Raw genomic sequence first — 23,158 nt, 5'->3', positions numbered from 1 at the left:
TCCAAGAGCTGACATTGTCTTTTTATTTAGCCCCTGATTAACTAATGAGGTCTGAAGTTAGAGTCTCCAAAAGCCTTGGAGCTACTTTGAAACATGTCACATTTGTAATGGACAAATTAGCAGAGCTGAGAGTCAAGTCTGTGGGACACTGAGCTGTTCTGGGATGGATCAAAGTTTCTGTATTGCCCCCATTCTTCTTCTCCTGCTCCGAACCCACATATACAGCCCTAACCAGAAATAAAGAAGCTCTGGGAAACTATGGCTATGTTGGTCCCAACTGATTTTTAATGAAGATGATAGAGATAAAAATTCAGGTCTTGTGATTTCCCCAGGATAGGCCGAGTAGAGAGGAGCTGGAGGTTGTTCAACAGAATCATATCCTAACACTCATCTTCTCTATTTGAAGTTAAATGAACTGGTGGTGGGAGACACCAGCGGGAAGCTGTCCATGTATAAGAACGATGACAGTCGGCCATGGCTCACCTGTTCCTGCCAGGGAATGGTCAGTATTCAACTCACTGGGTCTTGAGGGGGGAAGAGATCCATCTGCCCAGGGGCTGTGAGGGTAAGTCCCACACAGAAGCACACCAGTGTGTCCTAACTCACCAACTGCTCAGCCCAGTCACTGCTTCCAAGATAAATTAATTCAGGGAGGCACACCCCCAGGCAGTAGGTGCTCTCCCATCTGGTCCCCCTCCTCCACAAGGCTGGGTGTTTTTTTATTTTCTTTTGTGGAGTGACTCCCTTTATTTTATGGAAACTGCCTAAGGTTACCTGACCTTACAAAGTATGGTACAAAGTGGAGGCAATAGTTTGAATAAGTCTAGACGTACTATAATCTGGCTATATTAGATGTAGGGGTTTTGTTTTGTTTTTTTAAGCCACACTGTCCTTACTACTTCAGGTCTTCATGTTGCTGTCTAGGTAAATGTAACCATAGCACACTGCCTTGAGTAATGCACACTATCAGTGTAAGTCATATGGCACAAGTTTTCAGGGGATGGTGATGATTAGGCAAACCCCTCCTTGCCTCACAGAGATCAGGGAGGACCGGTCTCCCTCAGGGTATCTCCCTGAGCCTTTCTTTCTTCTCTTGCAGCTGACTTGTGTTGGGGTTGGAGATGTATGTAATAAAGGAAAGGTAAGAACTCTAGGGAACCGGATATGGAATGTGTGGCTAATTGCCTTCATGAACAACTGCCTCCTTTGCCATGCGACCAGAAGAACTAGATGGTGCCCGGCTACCATTACTGAACGTTTTGATCAAAGATTCCATAGAAGAATCCTAATCAAAAGGGGAAAAATGCAGAACAGGATTTCAAATCTCATGGTCTCTAGACTTTCTGGAGCAACGGAGGGTGGATGAACCCCTGAAACTATTGCCCTGAGATAACCTTTAAATCTTAAACCAAAAATATCCCCTGAAGTCATCTTAAAACCAAAAAAATAGTTTAGCTTAATTAGTAAAAAATGTCTGCCTTGAGCATTATGCTCTTTTAAGAACTATCTGTTCAGGATCAGATTGACAATAGCAACTTGAAAGATTAGATAGGAACCTTAGGGGGAGGAACAACTCAGAAAAGGAGAGTAAGAATGGTTACACAACTCAATGTAATCAATATCACTAAATTGTACATATAAGAAAGTTGAATTAGTGTATGCTTTGCTGTGTGTATTCTCAACAACAACAAAATAAATTAAAAAAACATAGAAGGTGTGCGTTATCTGCATAAAAAATGCAGTACCCCACTCTCCTACTCCATCTCCATCAGTTACCTCCCAGTCTCTTACCTTCCCTTCACAGCAGAACTCTTATGCAAATTGTTTACACTCATGGTCACCATTCCAAAAAAAAAAAAGAACTCTAGGGAACGTTGGGACTTTGGCAGCACTCCAAGGCCTTTTCTTGATCCCTTTCTCAAGGTAGAAATCAACTGAGAGTTAAAGACATCATCCCTAACCTCTGTGACTTAACTGTGAGGCTTGAACTCAAACTCCATCCCATTCCATTTCTCCTATACCTCTCACTCAGAACCTGGTGGTGGCGGTGAGTGCTGAAGGCTGGTTTCACTTGTTTGACCTGACACCTGCCAAGGCCCTGGATGCTTCTGGGCACCACGAGACACTAATGGGAGAGGAGCAGCGTCCCGTCTTCAAGCAGCACATCCCTGCCAACACCAAGGTCATGCTGATCAACGACATCGGTGGGCACGGCTACCTTTGTAGGCAGTCGGGAGAGTAGGAGTCAATGGGTAAAGGAGCACATCCCAAGGCATTCAAGGGGGAAAGTCAGTATTCATTTATGCGTTTGTTTTGTATTTAATGTGGTGTTATACTAAACTCCCATTGTGTGCCAGGCGTTGTTGTAAGCACTGGGGTTACGATAGTAAATAAAACAGATCAAATTGCTGTTCTCTTGGAGCTTGTTAGGAAGAGACAGAAAAGAAAATAAGTTTTGTAAAAATCTTAAGTAGTATATGAGAAGGAAATAAGTGCTATAGAGAAAAGTAAAAAAGAAGGGGCTAGAGATAGTGTTGAGGTAGAGGTAGGGTTAGCAATTGTAAAAGTTGTCTTGGAAATCCTCACTGAGAAGGTGACATTTGGTCAAAAAGTTGAAGGAGGTAAAGGGAGCAAGCCATACAGATAGGAAACTGATAATTTAGGCCAGCTGTAGTCTCAGCGGTGTGGGTGGTAGGTATATGGAATGATTCAAGATACTTGAGTTGTGTATCTGAGAGAAGTGCTAGGGAGGAAGTGATAAGACCTGCAGAAAAAAGGTGGAGTGTTTAAGCACAAGGAAGGGCAAGGAAGCGGGTACCAGGATCAAATTTTTTGAGGTAGATGGCGCAACAGACTGGGCATGAAGTTACCCTGGATGGAAAGTGCCAATGGTGACGTTAGCAGAATAGTGGAGGGTGCTTGTATGATTCAAGCTAACAAATACAGATTTGCCTGTACCCACAGATGGAGATGGGTGTTGTGAGCTGGTAATAGGTTACACAGACCGTGTCGTGCGGGCTTTCCGTTGGGAAGATCTGGGTGAGGGCACTGAACATCTGACGGGGCAGCTGGTATCCCTCAAGAAGTGGATGCTGGAGGGTCAGGTGAGAGGCTGAGCTTGGGGACCAAGGAACCCAGGGTATGGGGAGGAAGGCCTTCCAGAGCAGGCTTCGGATAGGGCGTGGGGGGAAGAAAGGAAAATTACCTTGTTGAGAAAGATCCAAAAAGGATACTTTTGAATCAGGGTCTTAGGAGAAATTTCTAGTAATAGGCAAAGAGGAAGAAACACTGGGCTAAGAATTAGGAGTGCGTGGTGGGTGGGATATGGACTATATCAGGACATAGACCTCATTTGGGGCATGCACAGATGGCCTATGTGGAGAGGAGGGCAGCAGGCAGAAACCCAGTGAATTCTAGAATTCTTCCTCCTTCTGCTCCCCTCGAAGCCTAGAGTACTATTTCCAGTGCCCCTCCCCATCTACAGGGTCCCACTTCCTTCTCTCTCCATCCTCCCTTAAGCCCCTTTTCCCTGGTGCAGGTGGACAGTCTCTCAGTGACTCCAGGGCCCTCGGGTATTCCCGAACTGATGGTATCTCAGCCAGGCTGTGCTTATGCAATTCTTCTGTGCACCTGGAACAAGGACCCTGGGTCCCCCCCTGCCTCTGAGGGAGCCACGGAGGGCAGCAGGTAAGAGAGTACAGGCTGTGGATGGCATGGGGTACATGGAAGCTCTGGGATGGCACATGGTAGTGAGATGGGCCAGCAGTCAACACAGCTTCTTCATCTAGGTCCCAATCTAAGTACTTCTGCCTCATGAAGGACTCAGGGAATCCTGGGCTTTAACCTTATAGCACCTGGAAGAAAGTCTAAGATCCCAATCTGGCAGCTCCATCCCTCTCTTTTCCACTTGCTACATGGGTCAGATTGGGTTAGCAAGCTAATTTGTATCCCAGAAGGCCTTACAGGGGTGGGAGCCACTGAGATCCTAGAGAGCTGACCTCCCTTGGTCTCCCACTTAGCCCATCCCCTCCTGCCCACAGGGAGCCCCCTGCTGGCCGAGATGTGGTGCTGCACCAGACGTCTGGCCGCATCCACAACAAGAATGTCTCCACTCACCTCATTGGCAGCATCAAACAAGGTGAAGCTGGGGTGGAAGCAAGAGACAGCACTGAGGGTCAGAAGGGGTAGAGGAGATACAGGGCCTTCTCTTCATGTCTAGTCCTGTCTTTCCCTCCCTGCTGTGGTCACCATTCCCCCTTTATGCTCTGATTTTACCCTGCTCCTTCATGGTTTTTTCTTCTGGTCTTTCTGTCCCACCTACAGGACATAGCCCTGAGAGTGGTGCCTCTGGCCTCTTTGCCCTCTGCACCCTGGATGGTGAGTTCCCCGGGCCAGCTCTGTGGGGCAGTACTGGAGTGGAAGGGTACATGCCTGTGGGGTCTGGTCAGGTGTTCGGTCCCACATACCCCCTGCCTGCCTCTTGCTGTACAGGGACGCTGAAGCTTATGGAGGAAGCAGACAAGCTGTTGTGGTCGGTGCAGGTGGATCATCAGCTTTTTGCCCTAGAGAAGTTAGATGTCACGGTGAGTGGAAAACCTGGTGGAGGAGAGCATTTTCACCTTCTGCTCATGGAGAGATTAGATTTAAATCAGGCCAGTTTCACGTTACGGTTAATTCTCAACCTTTATATTAAGTCTCTATATTGTTATTGTTAGTTCCCATTGAGTCGGCTCCAACTCATGGCAACCTTATGTAACAGAACAAAATGTTGCCTGGTCCTATGCCATTTTCATGATCTTTGATAAGTCTGTGTTTTAATATGTTTGTGGTATTGTGTTAATCCATCTCATAGACGGTTTTCCTCATTTTCACTGACCCTCTACTTTACCAAACATGATAAGCCTCTTTAACTCAAACCCATTGCTGTAGAGTCAATTCTGACTCATAGTGACCCTATAGGACAGAGTAGAATTGCCCCATACTGTTTCCAAGGCTATGATCTTTATGGAAGCAGACTACCACATATTTTTCCCACATAGCAGCTAATGGGTTTGAACCACTAACCTTTCAATTAGCAGCCAAGCACTTAACCATTATGCCACCAGGGCTCCTTAAGTCTCTTTAGACAAGCCTAAATCAATAGATTTGACTCATTGAACACTAATGACTAAAGACCAGGTAAGTTATGGGATGACATCAAGGACATCATACATAAAGAAAGCAAAAGGCCATTAAAAACACAGAAAAAAAAAGACCAAAATGGATGTCAGAAGAGACTTTGATATTTGCTCTTGAATGTAGAGCAGCTAAAGCGAAAGGAAGAAATAATGACGTAAAAGAGCTGAACAGAAGATTTCAAAGGGCAGCTCGAGAAGCTAAAGTATTATAATGAAATGCACAAGACCTGGAGTTAGAAAACCAAAAGGGAAGAATGTGCTTGGCATTTCTCAAGCTGAAAGAACTGAAGAAACAATTCAATCTTCAAGGTGCAATAGTGAAGGATTCTATGGGCAAAAAATTGAATGACACAGGAAGCATCAAAAGAAGATGGAAGGAATACAGAGTCACTGTATCAAAAAGAATTGGTCGAACAATACAGGAGAGGTCGGCACAACTGGACTAAACTAAAAGCAAAGAAGTTTCCTGAATAAACTGAATGCTTCAAAGGCCAGCATAGCAGGGGCAGGGGTTTGGGGACCATGGTTTCAGGGGACATCTAAGTCAATTGGCATCATAAAATCTATTAAGAACACATTCTGCATCCCACTTTGGAGAGTGGCGTCTGGGGTCTTAAACAGTAGCAAGAGGCCATTTAAGATGCATCAATTGGTCTCAGCCCACCTGGAACAAAGGAGAATGAAGAACACCAAAGACACAAGGTAGTTATGAGCCCAAGAGACAGAAAGGGCCACATAAACCAGAGACTACTTCAGCCTGAGATCAGAAGAACTAGATGGTTCCCAGCTACAACTAATGACTGCCCTGACAGGAAACACAACAGAGGACCCTTGAAGGAGCAGGAGAGCAGTGGGATGCAGACCCCAAATTCTCATAAAAAGACCAGACTTAATGGCCTGACTGAGACTAGAAGGACCCCAGAGGTCATGGTCCCCAGACCTTCTATTAGCCCAAGACGGGAACCATTCCCAAAGCCGACTCTTCAGACAGGGATTGGACTGGACTATAGGATAGAAAGTGATACTGGTGAGGAGTGAGCTTCTTGGATCAAGTAGACACATGAGACTATGTGGGCAGCTCCTGTCTGGAGGGGAGATGAGAGGGCAGAGGGGGTCAGAAGCTGGCCAAATGGACACAAAAAGAGAGGGTGGAGAGAAGGAGCGTGCTGTCTCATTAGGGCGAGAGCATCTAGGAGTCTGTAGCAAGGTGTATACGAATTTTTGTATGAGAGACTGACTTGATTTGTAAACTTTCACTTAAGGCACAATAAAAATTAAAAAAAGGAATTGGTCGACATTCAACCATTTCAGGAGGTAGCATATGGTGAAGAACCAATAGTACTGAAGGAAGAAGTCTAAGCTGCACTGAAGGCACTTGCAAAAAGCAAGGTCCCAGAAATGGAATGAATACCAGTTGAGATGTTTCAACAGATGCAGTGCTAGAAGCACTCACTCATCTGTGCCAAGAAATTTGAAAGACAGCCACCTGGCCAGCTGATTGGAAGAGATCCATGTACCTGCCTATTCCAAAGAAAGGCGATCCAATGGAATGCAGAAAATATTGAACAGTATCATTAATATCACATGCAAGTAAAATCATGCTGAAGATAATTCAAAAACGGTTGTAGTAGTACAATGACAGGGAACTGCCAGAAATTCAAGCTGGACTCAGAAGAGGACATGAAATGAGAGATATCGTGACTGATGTCGGATGGATCCTGGCTGAATGCAGAGAATACCAGAAAGATGTTATCTGTGTGTTACTGGCTATGCAGCGGCATTCTACTGTGTGGATCATAATGAATTATGGATAATATTGAGAAGAATGGGAATTCCAGAACACTTAATTGTGCTCAGGAGGAACCTGTACATAAATCAAGAGGCAGTAATTTGAACAGAACAAGGGGATACTGCATGGTTTAAAATCAGGAAAGGTGTGCATCAGGGTTGTATCCTTTCACCATACTTAATCTGTATGCTGAGCAAATAATCAGAGAAGCTGTACTATGTGAAGAACCCAGCAGCAGGATTGGAGGAAGACTCATTAACCACCTGTGATATGCAGGTGACACAACCTTGCTTGCTGAAAGTAAAGAGGACTTGATGTACTTATTGATGAAGACCAAAGACTATAGCCTTCAGTATGGATTGTACCTCAACATAAAACAGAAATTCTCACAGCTGGACCAGTAAGCAATATCATGATAAATGGAGAAAATATTGAAGTTGTCAAGGATTTCATTTTACTTGAATCCACAATCAAAGCCCATGGAAGCAGCATCAAGAAGTCAAACCACATATTGCATTGGGCAAATCTGCTACAAAAGACCTCTTTAAAGTGTTAGAAAGCAAAGGTGTCACTTTGAGGACTAAGGTGTGCCTGGCCCAAGCCATGGTATTTTCATTTGCCTCATATGCATGCAAAAGCTGGACAATGAATAAGGAAGACTGGAGAGGAATTGATGCCTTTGAATTATGGTGTTGGCAAAGAATGTTGACTATACCATGGACTACCAGAAGAACAAACAAATCTATCTTGGAAGAAGTACAGCCAGAATGCTCCTTAGAAGCAAGGATGGCAAGACTTTGTCTCACGTACTTTGGACATGTTATCAGAAAGGACTAGTCCCTGGAGAAGGACATCATACTTGGTAAAGTAGAGGATCGTCAAAAAAGAGGAAGACCCTGAATGAGATGGACTGACACAGTGGCTACAGCAGTGGGCTCAAGCATAGCAACAATTGTAAGGATGGTGCAGGACTGGGCAATGTTTCATTCTGTTGTGCATAGGGTTGCTGTGAGTTGGAACTGACTTGATGGTACCTAACAATGACAACAAATCAATCCTGAGTAAGTTTGTTTCCCCTAATTCCACATTGCCTCATACTATACTATATTGATAAGGAGCCCTGTGGTGCAATGGTTAAGTGCCCAGCCGCTAACCAAAAGGTTGGCGGTTTGAACCTGCCCAATGGAGAAAGACTTGGTGATCGATTTGCTTCCATAGAGATTGTAGCTAAGAAAACTGTATGAGGCAGCTCTACTCTGTCACATGGGGTCACTGTAAGTCAGGAGTGACTCGACAGCACCCAATAACATTATACTGATGGAAAATATATCATTTCAATACCTTTCAGCAGAAGTAACAGCCCCAAAGAGAAACAGATTACTATAAACAAGTTATTAGCACCAATTTCAGATGTATATTTTATAAGGCTTTTTTTTTTTCCGTATGTGAGTCTCTCTTTAATAGGACTTTGGTCCTGGAATTGGCACAAGGTGGGGTTATACTTTATGCTGCCATTGTGCCTACTTGATGGCTTAGGAGAAGGGGCTTCAGCTTTGAAGTCAGGTAAAACAGACATGGGTTTGAGTCCTGATCCTGCTTCTTCCCAGCTGAGTGACCTTGGGCAAGTGACTATTTCTATAAGCTGCTTTTCCTGAGTATAAAGTTTAGAATAATGTTACCTACTTTATAGGGTCGTTGTGACCACTATGTATGGTGGCCCATTTGGCAGCCCCACTTGGTGCCTGGCACATGGGAGACATTCAATGAATGGTTGTTTTCTTTCCCAGCTCACTGTTGGCCTCTCAGGGTCCAGTCGACAGCCTGCCCTTTGTATTTCATCTGGCCCCACCGTTGGATCCCTTTCTAAAACAGCTCGTTGTCACTCCAGCATCCCTATCTCTGGCCTTTTTCAGGGCAATGGACATGAGGAGGTAGTTGCATGTGCCTGGGATGGACAGACGTATATTATTGATCACAATCGTACTGTGGTCCGCTTCCAAGTGGATGAAAATATCCGAGCCTTCTGTGCAGGTGGGACCCCCGCCCCCATGGCCCCTCTCATGCACGCTTGTTTGCCTCTCATTTCCACTCTCAAAATGACCCCTACTTTAAGTCTTCATAAACAAATTAGTTCCTTAGCTCTTTGCTCTTCCGTTAAAGGGTGATAGGTGGGTACGAAATCGCTGTCTTTGGAGTCTGAAATAAGACGAAGTAAAAGACAATGAGATCTCCATCACTAAATATTTTTAAGACTGGCATGAGTTCTCATCTCTCTGTCCAGCATACATTGAAGACGTCAGAAAGTTCTTTCTAATCTGAACATGCCAGAACTCTGTGAAGGGGATTCTCCCAGAGCATTCTTCTTAGTTCCAAACTGGGGACCTTGGGAAGTAGCAGGAGCCCTGGTGGCACAGTGGTTAAGAGCTCGGCTGCTAACCAAAAAACAGGCAGCTGCTCGTTGGAAACCCAGTGGACAGTTCTCTGTCCTATAGGATTGCTACCAGTCGGAATCGACTTGACAGCAATGGGTTTGGTTTTTTTTGGTTTGGGAAACGGCATTAACTCTTTTGGATGACTAGGGGACATCGTCAAGTACTAAAATGACAGGACATTGAACAGTACTGTGGAGTACATACTCCACTTACCTGAAAGGTTAGTATGCCTTTGAAGAAGGGACTGACACCTAAGAGAAGCCTTAGCTTCTGGTCTAATCTTGGCTAATCTACCTCTTGGACTAGCAAGACTGTTCCTTATTTATTCCAGATATATTAAAAATCAGTTGCTATCGAGTCAACTCTGACTCATGGCAGCTCCACGTGCATCAGGCTAGAACTGTGCTCCACAGGGTTTTGAATGGCTGGTTTTTCAAAAGTAGATCAACCAGGCCTTTCTTCTGAGGTGTCTCTGGGTAGACCTTTTGGCTAGCAGCTAAGCCTGTTAGCTGTTTGTACCACCCAGGGGCTCCCCAGGGATATTATTAGATGGGAAAATCGGTAAATATCACCAATTTGAATGCTGCTCTGCCTGGTTTTCATTGCTGTGGTTTTTCTATATCTGGATAAACAGGTATAACAGACAGTTTTACCTATTTTACTGAGTTCACAACACGGAAGAAATAGAAAGAGGGCCTTTGTTTTTTGCCTGACATTGTGTGGGGGTAGAAACTGCTGACTCTAATGCCTATATCTTGTTCTCTGCCCTCCTACCATTGGGACTGAAACTTTTTGACCTTTGTCTCACCACCCACACCTCCCAGGCCTGTATGCCTGCAAAGAGGGTCGCAACAGCCCCTGCCTTGTATACGTCACATTCAACCAGAAGATCTATGTGTACTGGGAGGTGCAGCTGGAGCGGATGGAGTCCACCAATCTGCTGAAACTGCTGGAGACTGAGCCAGAGTACCGGCGCCTGCTGCAGGAGCTGGGTGTGGGTGAGTCCCAGGAAAGCTGTGGGGGCTGGAGAAGTCCAGTTGCCCAGGTGCCCAGGAAACCTGCAGCCTCTTATCAGCCCCTTTTTTTGCTCTCAGATCCTGATGACCTTCCTGCCGCCCGTGCCCTGCTTCACCAAACTCTCTACCATCCTGACCAGCCACAGCAGTGTGCTCCCTCCAGCCTCCAGGATCCCACCTAGCTGGGCTTGCCTGATCCTTAGCTGACAAAGGATCCTTCTGAGCCTCCTACCCCTCAGGGTATCCGTGGTACTGGCAGGATAGGGAATATATGTTATAGAGGAGCAGGATTTGACTCTGGGCGTGGAAGGATGGTGGCAACCCTAGGGTGACTGTGGCTATAGACCTCACGGTCTTTTTGGTGAAAGGAGACAAGTTTGCCCTCTGCGCAGTTCCATGTGCATTGCACCCTTCATACAGCAGGGTCATAGGACCCCACCTTGTTCCAAATTGGGACCACCCTCCACCCCCAGATCCCCATTCTCATTGTGTAAAGAACAGAGACTCGTTTGTGAAGAGGGAAACCAAATCTTTTGCATGGTTCCAACAGGAAACCAGGAAGGTTTCAGGCTTCAGGGAAGCCAGGCTTCATGGCCAGACGAACAGTTGAAGGGAGAGCTATACCCCATCCAAGCTCCGTCTTTCATAGCACAACTCCAAGTCATCGGCATTCGTAATGATCACAAGAATGGCAGACTAGTCTTTAGCCACTTTTGTTTTGGTTTTGAGGGATTGTTCAGGATATTTTACAGTCTGAATCTTAACTTCTGTTCCTAGCAGACTCGAGATGGTTTTCCTCAGTTTATCAAAAGAAATTGGGTCAGTGCTTTGTTTTGCCACATTCATCAAACACCGTGGAGCTTCATAGGCCTTGCTCCCATTTCTCCCCCCAGCCACTTTCCCAAAAAAGCATCTTACTGTCCATAATACCAAATCAAACCAAACCCATTGCCGTCAAGTCGATTTTAACACGTAGCAACCCTATAGGACAGAGTAGAACTGCCCCAAAGGGTTTTCAAGGCTGTAAATCTTCACAGAAGCAGACTGCCACATCTTTCTCCCGCAGAGCAGCTGATGAGTTCCAACTGCTGACGTTTCGGTTAGCATCCAAGCACTTAACCACTGTGCCCCCAGGGCTCCTGTCTATAATACAGTAGTCATTTAAAAATCTGATGCAGGTTTATGATCCAGACCACAATCAGAATTCTGTCTTGAATCATTTATCTCCCTTCTGTTCTTGATTCTCTGTACTCTAAATCAGTGTTTTTCAAATTGTAGGTTGCAATCCTTTGGTGGGTCGTGGCCAGCATTTTTTAAGTAAATGAAATAGAATAGAATAAAATAGAATAGGAAATCCCAGAGTGCCTTGCTCACATTATGGGTAAGTATTGTTTTGTTGTAATTGTGTGTGTGTGTGCGTACATGTGTAATGAGTGCAATGTAAAGTATATTTCCTACCGTGAGTTATGGTCAAAAGAGTTTGAAAGTCATTGGTCTAAGTTATACTGACCCTAGTCAGATGGGACAACCAGGGGAAGGGTTCACATTCATATTTCCTGTCTATAAGGGGATAGGGGAGAGTTATCAGTCAACTCCTGGTAAGCAGGGTATAAGACCAGAGAAGGACATCCGCATAGAGAAACAAGGATTTATTCAAGTGGAGAAGCAGCAGAGCTGAGGGTCTGCCATTGGACCTGGGTTCTGTGGTTACAGAAGTAGCAGGAGGCACACAGGGAAAGGAAGAAGGCGAGACCCAGGAAAGCAGAGGTCATGGAGCAAGGCAGTGAGGGAGAGGGAATCCTTTAAGATTGTGAGACCAGGGTAGTAGTATACCTGTGGTACATAAGCTCCTATCCTTTCCTTTCCTTTTGAGGGCAGGGGAGTTAGCCAAGAAAGGTAAGGAAGGGAAGAAAGGGAAGGTGTCACAGCAGCCTCTTGGGCCTCCTCTAATCTACCCCAAGTTCAAGATATTGTTTCTAGCCCCAGTGTCCCAGTTCCTGGCCCAGGGTCAAGGTTAGCTACACTGCTATCTTCCTCTATCCCTAATCCATGACTTGAGTGATTCAAACCAACTAGGAATACATTCAGTGGTCTGGCTTCTTGAGGTTTGGACAGCTCTCTTCACAGTGAAGTCAGAAGAGCCTGCTTGCCTTTTTACTTTGGCTCAGAGCTTGGCAGAGGGATAGGAAGCCACTGATTCCAGGATAGGACAAGCTTAAGTTCAGGGGACCAGGAGTGAGGGGTAAGAAGACCTAATGAGGTGAATACCCCTAGAAATAAGGAAGAATACTGGCAAGGTTACATCCAAATACTAAAAACCCCACCAACCTGTCTACCTTCGAGAGGCAGTTCTCTAAAGGGCTCTTCCACACAGACCCCACCCCCCCCAGTGAGTACAAAAGGTAAGAGGAGAAGGGTTAATATCTGGAGTAAATATTATAACTAAGGTTTTGCACAGTGTAATAAAACAATTGCTGGCTTTAGAGACATTTGCAACCCCAGAAAAGGTAGCTAATAAAAGAGTGCCCAGGCTTGTGAGCTAAACACTCTTTTACCAACACCTTCTGTATTGCATTGGAATGTCTATTTACCACTTCTTCCCCCATTCACCTGTGAGCAAATGCGTGCAGAATTGGAAAGGTAGGATCAAAAGAAGGATCAAAAATCCAGGATGGGGAATTGTGGCAGTCCAGTTGTGGGAGATAATGAAGGTGAGGTAAGAGATGTGGAAGTGAGGGCAATCAAGTGGTGTTTGGAGTAGGGTTGGGGGACAGGCAGAGGACGGCAGTTGGCTGCAGCCTCTGACTCAGACCAGTTCCTATCATGCCAAGGGCCAAGCCTAGGGCCCCATTTTGCCTGTATCCCTTTCTGCAGTCCTGATTCGGCTTTGCTCTTCCTGAGGAAGGACAGGGCAACCAGGACCCTGGGATCCTGAGCTATCTCTGGTGAAAACTCATCCTGCGGGGAGAGGGCAGTTGCTGCAGAAGCAGAGAGGGGTGTGGCGCAATGGGGGAACTAGGGCAGTGGGGGTCAGTGGTAATAAAAGGGACAGACACAGTAGTTAGTCCCCAGCTGCCTGGCTCTAGTAATGCCTCATTCCCCACACAACTCTTCCCCTAAGGCAAGGGATTTCCCACTGGGGACTGACTGGGACAGCGGTCACTGGCCAGGGTCTTGGTATAAAGGCAGGAAGGGCAGCTCTGGGAACGGGGCTCTCAGCCTCAGCACTCCATGCTCCAGGTCAATGCAGCTCTGTGGGAGGAGGAGAGTGTGAGAGAAGGCTTCAGCAGGCCACCTCTCTCCCAGCCCCCTTATTTTGTTCCCTCTCCCAGTTCCCATAGCTTCTGCCTGCTCTTTGCTTTCCCTCCGCCGCTTCCTGTTCACCTGGACCCCTGTCAAGGGAGGAACCCAGGTCTCTATTTTCACTTGTAGGCAAATAAGTAACCTTTTTTTTTAAGGAAGCAGCCCTGGCAGTGCAGTGGTTAAAGCATTTGGCTACTAACTGAAAGGTCAGCAGTTCTAAACCACTAGCTGTTCTGGAGGAGAAAGATGTGGCAGTCTGCTTCTGTAAAGGTTACAGCCTCAGAAATCCTATGGGGCAGTTCTGCTCTGTCCTACAGGGTCACTAGGAGTCAGAATTGACTCGACAGCACATAACAGCAAGGAAGCAAGTTGGAGACTAGGACTCCTGCCTCCCAGCTTTAGTCTTTCTTATCAGAACCTGCCCCATGCTTCCACACCTGTGCCTTCTACCTCTTTTCCCAGCACTTTGAGTCAGGCCCCAAGCGTGGGTGCAAGTACTAACACCCTGCTTACCTTGAGAGAAAGCAGAGTCTGCAGTCCAAGGCAGAATTCAGGACTCTCAACATCTGCGGGAACCATTTGAAAACAGAAGAGACTGGAGGGTGTCCAGTGGCCCCTGCTGCCCTCCTGTCTGCACTCACCCCTCCTCTGCCCACCCCATCACCCAGGTCTGAGAATATTGGCATGAGATTGGGGATGATCAGAGACTCTACAGGAACACCTTGTCTGGTGTTGGGAGGGGCTGAAAGGCCTAGTCTCTGCCTTTGCGCCTGCTCAGAAAAGATAGAACAGGTGGGAAGCTGGAGTGCCGATGAAGGGACGACTTACCCACCACCCGGGCTGAGCATGCCACAGTCTCCTGCCCTAGCTGTAGCTCCAGCTGCTCCACCTGGGTTGGGGGCCCAGGTGCCAGGCCCCCATCTGGGGCTTTAAGGACCTGCTTCTCTAACCTGTGGTTAGGAAATAAGGATTATGGCCACCACAAGCCCGCCTGCCGCCCCCATTAATCAACAGATGTCCCTCTGCACCATGCTGTAGGTTCTCATCCACTCCCTGGCCCCCATGTCTTCTCGGCCAGAACTTCCTGTCTCCTTTTTTTTTTTTCTAAATAACAGCATTATTGCTGAGGTGTAATTCATATACCATAAAATTCACTCTTTTAAAATGTACAGTTCAGTGTTTTTTTTTTAAATATATTCACAGAGCTGTGCAACTATCCCCAATATCTTATTTCAAAACATTGTCATCACCCAAAAAAGAAACCCTGTACCCTCCCTACTCCCCACTCTTTTGGGCGACACTCTTACCCCAGGCGGCTGAGGCATCCAGTGGAGATCTGATTGTACTGTGTGCCTGTGTCCACAGCCACTGTCAGCAGCTGGTCCCGGCACTGAGAAAGGGAGGGGTTGTAGAGGACTTGGTGAGTCCCAGGAAAATGGACAGGGTTGGCGCCTTCAGTTTCCCCAGCCCTTTTATGATTCCAGAAGACTTACTAACTGAAAATGAATTAGGCACCAGGGAGAAGGTTAATTGTGGCCGTTCACTTTTGATTGATAGACCTCAAAAGTCCTGCTCAAAGCTCATGTTATTGAAATAGAGATCCCAATTGTCATGGATCAGGGAGCATATTGCTCACTGCTGAGCAGCCTTTTACCCAGATTTTCTGATAGAATGAGCGTACTGTTTCTACTACAAAATCAAATAGGATATCTGGCATGAAGCAAAGAAAGTCCAAACAACTATGCATTGCCAATGAAGTAGACTCAACAAGGTGGACTGACACATCGGCTGCAACAATGGGCTCAAGCATAGCAACGATTGTGAGGATGGCGCAGGACCTGGCAGTGTTTCATTCTGTTGTACATAGGGTTGCTATGAATCAGAATTCACGGCACCTAACAACAACAGCAGCAGAAGTAAAAGAGAGTGTTTTACTCAGTGACATTGTCTTTTATAACTTTTGGCAAGTTTGGGAAAAGAAGTACTGCAAACATGCAAAAACATGCAAGGAAATGATCCTTGAGAGGTGTTGCAGGGAAAATACTGAAAGTCATTGTTGCATTAAGAAAAAAATTTAAGGATTTTTTTCCCAAAATTCAAATAAAAAACAATTTTTTTTAATCCAATGAGGCTCAATTCAATTATAAGAAGACTAACAACCCAATTAAAAAATGGACATACATACATAAAAAAGAAATGAGTTGGGGGGAATGGCCTGAGTCTTTACAAGTAATGTGTACAGAACTCATGCAGTTGAGGCAAAATTGACTTTCAGATAGAAGAATCAAAAAAGGAAGTAGAGCAACACATAAATTTGTCCATAAATTTGGGAAAGTTGGCTAAACATGGAGATCCGTTTGTTTACAGGAATTCTTGGGAGGCTGAGGGGTAGCAGACACCAGGTTGGGAATGGAGGAGGGACAAGAAGACTGGGATCCTTGTTAGGAAATTCAGATGTGAGTAACCAAGAAGTTCTTCATTAGAAAGAAAGGAAGACAAGTCCACTTTCTTCTGGACATGTGTACAGACATTTTGGTATGTCCTTAGGATATAGACAGGCATATGTAGTCTCACTATTCTACATGGCATGCATTTATTTATCATCTACTGTGCACAAGATAAGTTATTGGAAGATGTGTCAATGAATTCTGTCCTTTAAACTACTATATAGTAAAAGGAGGAGCCCTGATGGTGCATCGGTTAAGTGCTCAGCTGCTAACTGAAAGGTTGACGGTTCAAACCCACCAGTGGCTTGCATGGGAGAAAAGACCTGGCAATCTGCTCCGGTAAAGATAACAGCCTAGGAATCCCTATGGGCAGTTCTACTCTGTCCAGTAGGGTTGCTATGAGTCGGAATTGACTCAACAGCACCTAACAACAATAATATGATAGAAAGTTTTAAGGTCTGTGAGAGGGTTGTCAGTAAAGTGCTATAGAGACTGAGAGGGAGGAAAGGCTATTTCTTACTGGGGAAATCAGAAAAGGTTTCAAGGAGCAGGTTACATCTAAGCTGGGCCTTCAGAGATTGTAGGATGTGGGCATACGATGACTGGAGAACAGGAAGAGTGCTCTCCAGGCAGAGGAAGCACTGAGCAAAGAGTGGCAGAGGAGCAGTGACCACTTACTGGGAACAGCTCAATGGTGGTGAGTGGTTGGATGGCTTCAGAAATGAGGCCATCACCTTGGAACACATGAGCCCTTTCCAGGAGAATTACATTAGCACACATGCATACACCATCCATATATGTAGAGCAGACTAAAGTCTTTTCATGTTCATGTTTAAATATTGTACTTTGATAGAAGAAAGGGGATAGAGTAATGGTGACAGATGAAGATGGATTGAGGCAGAGAGTAAAGAAGATAAAAACCATCCAGTTGATTCCAACTCATGGCGATCCCATGTTGTCATGGATCAAATTATGTCCCCCCAAAAATATATGTATCAACTTGGTTAGGCCATGTGCAGTTGTCCTCCATTTTGTGATTATAATTTTATGTTGAGAGGATTAGGGTGGGATTGTAACATCTCCCTGATCCAAGGTAAAGGGAGTTTCCCGGGGATGTGGCCTACACCACCTTTTATCTCTCAAGAAAGGAAAGCAAGCAAAGAATTGGGGACCTCATACCACCAAGAAAGAAGCACCAGGAGCAGAGCATGTCCTTTAGACCCGGGGTCCCCACATGAAGAAGCTCCTCATCCAGGGGAACATTGATAAGAAGGCCGACAGAGAGAGAGCCTTCCCCTGCAGCTGATGCCCTGAATTTGGACTTATAACCTACTAGACTATGAGAAAATAAATTTCTCTTTGTGGTATTTCTGTTATGGCAGCGCTAGATAACTAAGACACGTGTTTCAGAGTAGAACTGCACTCCATAGGGTTTTCAACTGCTTATCTTTTGTAAGTAGATTGCCAGGCCGTTCTTCTGAGGTGCCTCTGGATGAATTCGAACTGCCAAGCTATTGGTTAGTAGCTGAGCACTTAACCATTTGTGCTACCAGGGACTCCTAAAGCAGTTGTCTTTGAGTTGATTCTGACTCGTGGGGACCCCCATGTGTGTTGAAGTAGAACTGCACTCCATTGAGTTTTTAATGGCTGATCTTTTAGAAGCAGATTGCCAGGCCGTTCTTCTCAGGCAACTCTGGGTAGACTCAAACCTCCAACCTTTCTGTTAGCAACCAAGCGTGTTAACCGTTTGCACCACCCAGGGCTCCAAAGAAGACAGAAGACCCCGTTTTTAGGTCCAGACTCGGGGAGAGGTTCTTTCTTCCTCCCTCACCATCAGGGTGGAAGGGAGAAAGGAGTGTGGGTGAAGTGAGCCATCACAGGCAGGGTTGGTAATAAAAGTCGAAGCCCAAGGAGGCCTCTCACCTTGCAATTGACAAGAAGAACTGGAATCTCTGTCCTACTGGTCTGCCTGCTGCTCTCCTGGTCTTGAATCAGGGCCTGCACCCGGGGAGACTCCCCCTGAAGCCGACTCTGGTTTCCCTCCATCAGGCGTCTTTGGATCACACTGTGCGGCTGCTGACTCCGGCACAAAACAAAGGGGAAGACAAGTCTAAATTGAAGTGTCCAGGTTGTTCAGTTCCCCTACCCTATGTATTCCTTTTTTTTTTTTTTTTTTTATGTATTCCAGGATGCTCTTCCTAACCCAACCCTATTCCTGAGTCTCACAGGAGTAAGAAAGGGACAGGAGGCCACAAAGACACAAAGAGGAGAAGGACCTTACCCAAGGGACCCAGCAGCCAGACAATTAAAGCCAAGTGAACCCTAGTATCAAATGATGCTGTTTTTCTGGGACTTCGATGGATTGCTCAACAATAAAAAAATGGGAAGAGGAGAACAGTCCATGGTAGACTGACCTATTGGCTAACGGGACATTTTAGGAATTAGTATTATGTTTGGGGGAAATTTTGTCTTAAACCTACATTTTTGACTAGGAATTCTGTTTTTCCTCTCTGACCTCATCCTTCAATGGGCTGCAGATCCCAGGGTTGATAGTGTCATGAAAAGGAGTCAAATTCTGCAAAACTCTGATGCTGGGAGTCAACCTTGAGCTCTCCCTCACCCCCAGACACCACAACCCCTGTCCAGTCACTTCCTAAATTCCACCATTTTGCCTCCTGTGTTTATAGAGTCCATGCCTCCTTTCTATTACTGCCCTTATTCAGGCCTCGCCACAGCTCTCCTGGACCACTGGAACAGCTTCCTAAGTGGTCTCCATGTTCTCCCCATACTACTGCCTGCCAAACACACCTGCTGGAAGACTCCATTATCAGTTATTTAAAACCCTTGCTACTAGGGAGAATGAAGAAAACCAAAGACACAAGGGAAAGATTAGTCCATAGGACTAATGAGCCACAACTACCACAGCCACCACCAGGCTGAGTCGAGCACAACTAGATGGTGCCCAGCTACCACCACCAACTGCTCTGACAGTGATCACAACAGAGGGCCCCAAACACAACTGGAGAAAGATGTAGAACAAAATTCTAACCCCCCCCAAAAAAGACCAGACTTACTGGTCTAACAGAGACTGGAGAAACCCTGAGAGTATGGCTCCCAAACACCCTTTTAACTCAGTGCTGAAGCCAGTCCTGAGGTTCACCCTTCACCCAAATATTAGGCAGGCCCATAAAACAAAATGAGACTAAATGGGCACACCAGCCCAGGGGCAAGGACTAGAAGGCAGGAGGGGTCAGGAAAGCTGGAGGAAGGGAAATGGGGAAACCAAAATCGAGAAGGGGAGAGAGAATGTTGATATGTTGCGGGGGTTGGCAACCAATGTTACAAAACAATATGTGTATTAATTGTTTAATGAGAAACTAATTTGCTCTGTAAACCTTCATCTAAAGCACAATTAAAAAACAACTTTAAAAGAACAAAAAATGAAATAAAACCCTTGCTACTCCAAGTGTGGTCCTCAGATCAGCATCTTGAACACCATTTGGAATCCTGTTAGAAATGCAGAATCTCAGGCACGACCCCCAGGCCTACGGAATCAGAAATTTCATTTTAACAAGGTCCTCAGGGGATTCAAGTGCACATTAAAGCACCAACATAAAACTCACTGTGTTACCCACATGTTGAAAATCCATCAAAGACCCTCCACTTCCTACATGATAGAGCCCAAACTTTTTAAGGTGGACCACACACAGCCTAGACCTGGATGCTGCCTGAATCTTGAGCTTCGTCTCTAGCCACTCCGAACATCTGCCCAGCGGCTACGCTGCTTGTACAGCCCCAGGCCAGCACCAAGCTGTTTCTTGACTCCATGCTTTGCTCCTGATCGCTCTTCTTCCTGAGAGTCCTCTTTCTTACTCTCCTCTAGGCCAGACTGGACAACTAGCCCCACAGACTTCTCAGGAACTATGCTTTATTCAGTGGGAGAGGTGTTTAAAAAAAAATCTGGGATTCCCATGAGCACCCTGTAATTAATGCAGGATTGACCTCCAGGAAACCAGGCTGGGTTACTGCTCCTTCACTCCTCTTTGTCCCTTTCTCCTGCTTCTCACAGATGTGATTAGTGGATTTCACTCCTCCATCAGCCTGAAAAGCCCTTGAGGTCAGGTCTGTATCTCATTCATCTTTAGATCCCAGGGCCTAGCTCAGCATATATTAGGCACTCGATGAATGCTTTCTGAAGAATGAACGTCCAGTCCTTGCACACTCCTCTTCACCTGCCCTCTCTCCTTGGGAGCCTGGGATTGTTTTTATACCCTGGGCTTAATGAGGCCCCTGAGACTGCTCCCTGCCAGCAGCCCTGCTGGCAGGAGACATGGGCCTGGGAACAGGGCACCGAGCTCTGAGCTCTGGGACTGGCCGGCAAGACCGGGCTCTCCAGTTCCCGTCTCCTCCAACCTTTCCCACGGCTGGTCACAGGCTCCAGATTCCCACTGCCATAAAGGTTGCTCCAGAGCCATCCCAGGAAGGGAGACTCATGGAGTCCCAGTCTGTTGTGTCTTTGCTCCCAAAGCCACAGGAGGTAACTTGTTAGGGGTCAATTTGGGAGGTCCTGAGGCAGAGGGGAGAGGTGACAAGCCGAGAACTTTCTCATCAGAAGGCTGGATCTGTCTCCCTTTCTGGGCCACTCTTGGATGGCAATACTAAGAGAGCTTCTTATCTGGGGCCAAATAAAAGAGATGTAGCGTGATCCCCAAAGGGCAGAGGTTATAGGGTCCTAGCTGCAGGGGCCAAAGAACCTGTAGCGTGATCCCCAAAGGGCAGAGGTTATAGGGTCCTAGCTGCAGGAGCCAAAGAACCTGCTTCCCTATTCCCTGCCTGTTTTTCAGCTGTATTAGCCATGTTTACAGAGGGGAATGTGTCCCTGGGAGTTCTTGGAATTGAGAGCCCAGTCAGATCACTTCTCCTCCTTGGGGGATGCTGGAATGGGGCTAGGGGATAGCCTGGACTCTGGGCTGGGTTTCTGGAGGGAGACACTTGGTTCGGAGGAGTATGGAAAGGTTAGGGGTAGGCCAGGAAGGGCAATGAGGGGATGGGTTTGCCTTCAGATTCCCAGAGAGAAGTAATGGCAGCCGGAGTGGCCTCAGGCCTCCAGAGATGTCTCTGCTGAGTGCCCCTTCCTGGGCCCTGACTAGAGATGGAAGAGAAAACAGAGTGCTCTCAAGCTTTCTTGGAAGGCCTTCCTTTCTTTGGCTCAGAGACCAGATCTGTTCCATATTCTGTGCGCTCTGCAGAGCTTACCTTGGCTCAGGCTGAATGGAACAGTACCTGGAGGAATAATAGTCCACGTGTATATAGTGCTTTCACTAGCCAGGTACGGTTTTAAGTGCTTTATATGGGTTAGCTCATATAACTCTCACAACAACCCTATGAGGTAGGTACTGTTAACCTGATGCTCATTGAACAGGTGAGGCACAGAGATTTAAAGTAACTCCCCCAAGTTAGTAAGTGGCAGAGGCAGGATTTGAATCCAAGCAATGTGGCTCTAAAGCTTATGCTTTTTACTGCTTCCTCTCAGAGGGGAATGGCTGTATGTGGACATGTCCCCTGGCCCACTCGCCTTCCTCAGTGTTACCCCTGTCCCCCATACCCTCTAAAGGCCAAAGCTGCTGCAGGGGGATGGAAGGAAAGAAGCCTGGGGAGGGGCCATCCACTTATGAGGGAGGGAGTGGGGCATGCAGGGAGACCAGGTGGCCCAAGCTAAGAGCCATATGAAACCCTGATGTTCCAGCAAGGATGGAGGCTCTTAATGGTCTAATTCTATGAGGGGAAAAGGCAAATGAATGGACACATCTGGTATGAGGAAATCTATAGTTTGGGGAGAGAAGGGAAACCACCACCCTAAGCTGACCCATCCTCCCGGCCCTCCCAGCCATAAGTGACTGCCCCAGTGGATTCCTGCATTCCTCTCAGCCTCTACTCCTAAATAGCAAAGCTCCTCAGCATTCTTAAAGATAAGCTTTGGACTGTTAGGGGAAAACGTTGAAGTTGAGTGATAACAATAGGGTCCTCAGAGTCATCAAGCCATGGAAACACCCCCAATGAAGAGCCTGAGCGCAGTCAAAGTGAAGCCTTGCAAGTTGGAGGGACTGTCCCTCCCCTATACTCAGCAAGGGAGGGGGACCCTGGAGGCTTGAGGCCTGCAATTTATGGTCCTCTCACCCCCTCCTCCTCAGAATCTGGGAAGTGAAGAGAAAGGGCCCAGGGATTTTCTTGGGGCAGGGAGGGGAAGGGGCTGCCTCACCAAGTCCTTGGAGGTGCCGAGCCTCTTGAGGCTGTCCAGGGGGAGCAGGTCGGCGGAGTCTTTGTGCAGGAACTGGGTGGCCTGTTTGAGCCGGCGCTGCTGGCTCAGGTGGGCTCCGTCTCGAAGCTGTGCCTCCTGTCCCCTCCCAGCAGTGTCTCCCTCATCTCTTCTGGCCCCCTGCCTGGTGCTCATGGCCCCCCTGGAGAAGAGCGGGGTGAGGGCTTCTGATGGTCTTCCTGCGTCTGTGTATCCCCGCAGCTTCCTGGCTGTCTCCTTCCCGGACTGCCGCTCTCCTTCTGACAGGAGGGTCTCGGCGGGAGCAAAGAAGGAAATAAATAAATAACGTGCAGGAGCAGCCACGTCAGACACCAATTTCCAGAGATTGCAGTAGAGGGAGTGAGGCTCTGGCTGGAAAAACCCAGCACTGGGAGAAAGGGAGGGTGGCAGGCTCTGCAGTGCCTCAAGTTCTGGGGTCAGTGGGCAGCAGGAAGGGGTGTGTGTGTGTGTGTGTGTGTGTGTGTGTGTCTGTGTGTGTAACAGTGCGATCAACTGTCAGGGTGCCTGTTCCAGGTTTTTTGAATGGAAGCATCTGTGTCAGCGTGTGGGTGGCTGCCTGCGTGCTTTGTGCGCCTGTAGGATGCAGAGGTGTGCGTCTGTGTGTGTGCCTGCATACCTGCCTCTGCTCTGCATCCCTCCGATCTCCTCCTGGGCTGCCCGCCCAGCTGTTTCCTCCAT

General features: G+C 46.9%; 2 protein-coding genes across 4 annotated transcripts in view; one reads left to right on the top strand and one right to left on the bottom strand.

Annotated features, from left to right (window-relative positions):
* ITFG2 (integrin alpha FG-GAP repeat containing 2) overlaps positions 1-18,114 on the top strand; it is a 26,284-nt gene extending 8,170 nt beyond the window's left edge. For 2 of the 3 annotated variants that reach the window (XM_064284732.1, XM_064284734.1), the window contains exons 2-12: positions 407-502; positions 1,100-1,141; positions 2,033-2,204; positions 2,965-3,104; positions 3,539-3,687; positions 4,041-4,138; positions 4,324-4,377; positions 4,492-4,583; positions 8,880-8,997; positions 10,223-10,396; positions 10,493-18,114. In XM_064284732.1, coding sequence (XP_064140802.1) covers positions 407-502; positions 1,100-1,141; positions 2,033-2,204; positions 2,965-3,104; positions 3,539-3,687; positions 4,041-4,138; positions 4,324-4,377; positions 4,492-4,583; positions 8,880-8,997; positions 10,223-10,396; positions 10,493-10,596 — 1,239 coding nt within the window. In that variant the 3' untranslated portion in view covers positions 10,597-18,114. The remainder of the gene's footprint in view (positions 1-406; positions 503-1,099; positions 1,142-2,032; positions 2,205-2,964; positions 3,105-3,538; positions 3,688-4,040; positions 4,139-4,323; positions 4,378-4,491; positions 4,584-8,879; positions 8,998-10,222; positions 10,397-10,492) is intronic. The other variant, XM_064284733.1, reaches the window with a different exon arrangement.
* NRIP2 (nuclear receptor interacting protein 2) lies at positions 13,574-23,158 on the bottom strand. Its single transcript, XM_064285187.1, is given in 8 exon segments — positions 13,574-13,666; positions 14,231-14,283; positions 14,546-14,667; positions 15,025-15,107; positions 18,088-18,240; positions 22,424-22,623; positions 22,626-22,873; positions 23,097-23,158. Coding segments are annotated over 8 exon segments (1,014 nt in total).

Source organism: Loxodonta africana, chromosome 4 (genome assembly GCF_030014295.1).
Source record: "Loxodonta africana isolate mLoxAfr1 chromosome 4, mLoxAfr1.hap2, whole genome shotgun sequence".
Classification (NCBI taxonomy): domain Eukaryota; kingdom Metazoa; phylum Chordata; class Mammalia; order Proboscidea; family Elephantidae; genus Loxodonta; species Loxodonta africana.
This window is presented reverse-complemented; position numbering and strand designations above follow the sequence as displayed.